The 3,532-nt window shown below is 34.2% G+C and overlaps 1 protein-coding gene across 8 annotated transcripts; it reads right to left on the bottom strand.

The window, feature by feature from the left end:
- Positions 1-3,106, bottom strand: LOC103934362. Of its 8 annotated transcripts, none has more exons than XR_007254375.1 (4): positions 2,959-3,106; positions 1,272-1,352; positions 812-854; positions 1-510 (listed from the first exon to the last, which is right to left on the bottom strand). XR_007254375.1 is itself a non-coding variant. In XM_048573843.1 (3 exons), the coding sequence occupies exons 1-3, from the start codon at positions 3,053-3,055 to the stop codon at positions 330-332; spliced, it is 321 nt and encodes a 106-aa protein (XP_048429800.1). In that variant the 5' UTR covers positions 3,056-3,074; the 3' UTR covers positions 1-329. The 8 variants fall into 8 exon arrangements, 1 of the variants encoding a protein (XP_048429800.1); XR_007254376.1 differs by lacking the exon at positions 2,959-3,106 and adding an exon at positions 1,856-2,952; XR_007254378.1 differs by lacking the exon at positions 2,959-3,106 and adding an exon at positions 2,602-2,952.
- Between the last annotated feature and the right edge of the window lie 426 nt (positions 3,107-3,532).

The following is a 3,532-nucleotide window of genomic DNA, read 5'->3' as shown; positions in this document are numbered from 1 at the left end:
TAAATAAAAGAACAATATTTGGATTTTGGGTTAAGCTGTCAATTGTCCAAGTCGTCCCTCATCTTTTTACAAAAAGGAATGACCTTAAAACGAAGAAATTATTGACTGCGACATATTTAATTTCGACATCTACTTATTTTATAACACCTTACTTTAGTCATTACTAACAACGGTGTTCGCGCGATGCTGCGGGTTTTTAAACAACATAAAACATGTAGAAGATTATGTATACAACTCTGCTTAATTCAATCTATTTCCAACTCTGCCTAACTCAAGTAATAGATAAAAGTTTGTTTCTTACCGAAATATACGAATTTGAATGAAATGTATCAAAGAAGTATAGAGTGGAGCAAACCTTGTAATTTCTGTAAGGTGGGCAGCTGGAATACCAATAGTGATATAATTTGACGGAATCTGGCTGTAATCCAGCTTGGTTGTTCCTTGTAAATTTGTTGGAAAATGTAGTAGTTGGCTTGAAAACAACAATCAAGAGCGTTGAACGAATCAAACCTGAATGATATCAAGTCCAATCTTAATTATGTACCAATGGTGAACTTATATTTCACAGGCACCATGAAGCATATAAGTTTAACCAAACAATGAAAATCCAGCTAGAAGTGTCCATGTTTAAACATTTGAAACAAATAGAAGTCTAGTGAAACAATCAAAACCCAGTTAGAAACCTCAATGGTTGAACTCACAAACTATGTAAGTTTATGTTGTATTAATTCATGCACATCATTGCCCTAAAACAACTGAAAATGCTAAGAAAGGTTAGATATACATAGGATTTTGATGCTAAAAGCAGTACCTGAAGTGGGCAAAAAAGTTGGACAGTGCAGTGGACTTGAGAGCTTCTCCATGAGATATAAGACACATCATTATGGGCAAGAAATTCGGAATTTAGTGTTATGGTTGAGCGTATGGAAACAATATAAATTAGAAAGAGAAGGGGGACAACTTGAACACATATTGGAGGAGTTTTGACGCTATCTTTTATCAAATAGGTGTAAAATAACTATTCATATCTGCAAAGAACATCTAATAGAAACTGAGAAAAACAAAGCAAAGCAATTAAAACAATCTTATAATGCAGTTTCACACCAACACAATAAACAGATTTGTAGAAAATGCTGGCAAAACAAAGAATAACAAAAAGAAAAAACATGCAATGATCATAATCCAAAATCATTTAAGTAATTAATCCACATTGGAAATCACACAATACAAACCCAAACCAAAATATATCATGCGAGACATTTTATTTCTACCTTTGTTATTGCGTCTTTATACTGATCAATAGCAGAATTGCTTTCTTTTGAACAATTTGCGAAGGGCAATTTTTAAAAAACCTGCAATCACAATATATAGTTTTAACACGACAAAGAGGGAATTACAGTTTCAAGAATTTATAACAGCAAAACAATTACCCCATAGCGATAACATTGATTATTAAGATATATCTCTTAATCAAAATGAAAGAATACACATCAACAAAAAATGTTAAGTTTTTGTCCTTCCAGATCAATACACCTTAAAAATTAAGTGATACAATGAAAGTGAAAAAGAATAGGCAAAAGTGATGAAAAAAACACGGGTCCCAACTCTTGGATCGTCGATGATAACAGAGACCAACACCTGAAGAACCAGATTCAATGAGAAGGAATAGGAGGAAGAAGAAACGACCCAAGTTTAAACATCATAGAAAAGAAACTGATTTCAGTACCATAGAGTTTGATTTGGGGATGTCTTTTCTTGTTAGACTAAACATATAAACCAAGATCGTGTAACATGAATCACAGCCATCCAAACACAAACTGTAGTTTATAACCTTTGTACAAAGTAGAACTCTTACCTGCAGATCCAGCTTTTACACAAACGCACAACCTCCCCAAAAACCAAAAATATGGAACGAAAATTTGGAGGCCAATTTTGTGAATATTTTGCCAAATAAAGCACGAAGGATTTGGGAGGAATGCAAGATTTTAGAAGAACAGAACACAAAATGAAGATGGATCGAAGCACAGATTGGCGAGAGAGAAAAGCCAACAAAAAGGTAAAGGGAAGAAAAAACCTAGTCGTTCTTTGTACTGCTTCTCCTTATATCAATGAACTATCATATTTCTCAAAAAAAAATATATATATGTAATTATAGTAATGCAGGAGAACTTGGTCCCTTACATGATAACATTAGATGCTTAAACAATGAAAAACAAATGTTAAAAGCCCATCTGCCTTCTCAAATTTTAAGATATCCATCTAAATGAAATCACACAAAATCAAGAAACAATTCATCAAAGCACTCCTGCTTTCTTAAAATTTGACACATTCATTAAAATGAAATCATGCAAAATGAAACTTCAAAAACAAAAACACAAATACACTTATTCAAATAAGAAATGCATACACAATTACGAAGGAGTGGAAGCAAGGAAAGCAAACCCAAACCAACAACAGCTTTCCAACTCTTATCAAATCTCAGTGGAGGGAAATCATACCCAAACCAAACACAAAATCCGCTTTTAGCAGGCAAAGCCTGGATAACCTGGCACAACTCACCGCAAAACCAAACAACTCACTCACAGGTGTTAGAAAACCAACCTGAGTTGAATAAAACTTGTTTGAACAATGATCTGAAGGTAGGCTGTGCCCAGATTACACTAAAAATTTGTCAGAAGGTCGGCCAAAAACCCAGAATCGCGATGGAAAAAGAGGAAAACACTCTGAAACTCTCGTGTTAGCGATCGCAAAATTAGAAAGAAAAAAAAAACGTTTGATACAAATTTTATAAGATTTCGCAAAACAACGACAAATCAAAGGTTTACAGCGATGCAGAACCCCTTTGGAAACAGAGAACCCAAACAATCCCCCAAAAAATGAAAAACCAGAATCTGCAGTGAATATTTTACCAAAACTAAGAACAGAAGATTTGAGAGAAACTAAAAGCAAGAGCAAAACCTGGAGAGAAGCAGAGATTGGCGAGAGACAAAACACAAACCGAATGGTAAAGCGATGAAAACCCAGTGGAATTGAAAAGATAAACGATGATCGACATGTGGATCAAATGGGTAAAAACGACTTTTGACTGTAGAAAAAGAGGAAGCAACACGTTCTTACTAAGCTCATCTCCATCCGAAGCATTTAGAAAGCCAGAAGACTAAAAATAGTCCGAAAATCATCTCCAACCGAGGACGAGGTCAGAGGGTTCGTGGGCCCCATAAAATTTGAAAGGGCCAAAGAGCTAAAGGGCTAGATGGTTGGCCAAAAAATAGAGCAATCATGTTGGTTAATATATTTATGTCGGTTAGAACCGATAGGATTGCTTAAAAAAAATTTGAATCCAACTTCGGCTAGCCGTTAATTTTGAAATTTTTATTTTTTATTTACAATTTTTTTTTCTATAACTTCTATTTTTAAATTCTATATTTTTTTTATAACTTCCATTTTACAAAATTTGTTTCATATGTTTTTAAAATTCTACTTTTCCGCGTCATACCTAGGGTTTGGAATTGCTTGGACAAGTGTCACCCAC

Source organism: the organism of the source record quoted next, unplaced genomic scaffold (assembly GCF_019419815.1).
Source record: "Pyrus x bretschneideri cultivar Hongxiangsu unplaced genomic scaffold, Pyrus_bretschneideri_v1 Contig7, whole genome shotgun sequence".
Classification (NCBI taxonomy): Eukaryota; Viridiplantae; Streptophyta; class Magnoliopsida; order Rosales; family Rosaceae; genus Pyrus; species Pyrus x bretschneideri.
This window is presented reverse-complemented; position numbering and strand designations above follow the sequence as displayed.

Coding starts and splice junctions, on each gene's coding strand:
- LOC103934362 (XM_048573843.1), bottom strand. CDS start 3,055: ATGTCGATCATCGTTTATCTTTTCAATTCCACTGGGTTTTCATCGCTT. Junction 855..2,958: donor CAATCTCTGCTTCTCTCCAG/GTTTTGCTCTTG, acceptor CTCATGGAGAAG/CTCTCAAGTCCACTGCACTG. Junction 511..811: donor AACTTTTTTGCCCACTTCAG/GTACTGCTTTTA, acceptor GATATCATTCAG/GTTTGATTCGTTCAACGCTC.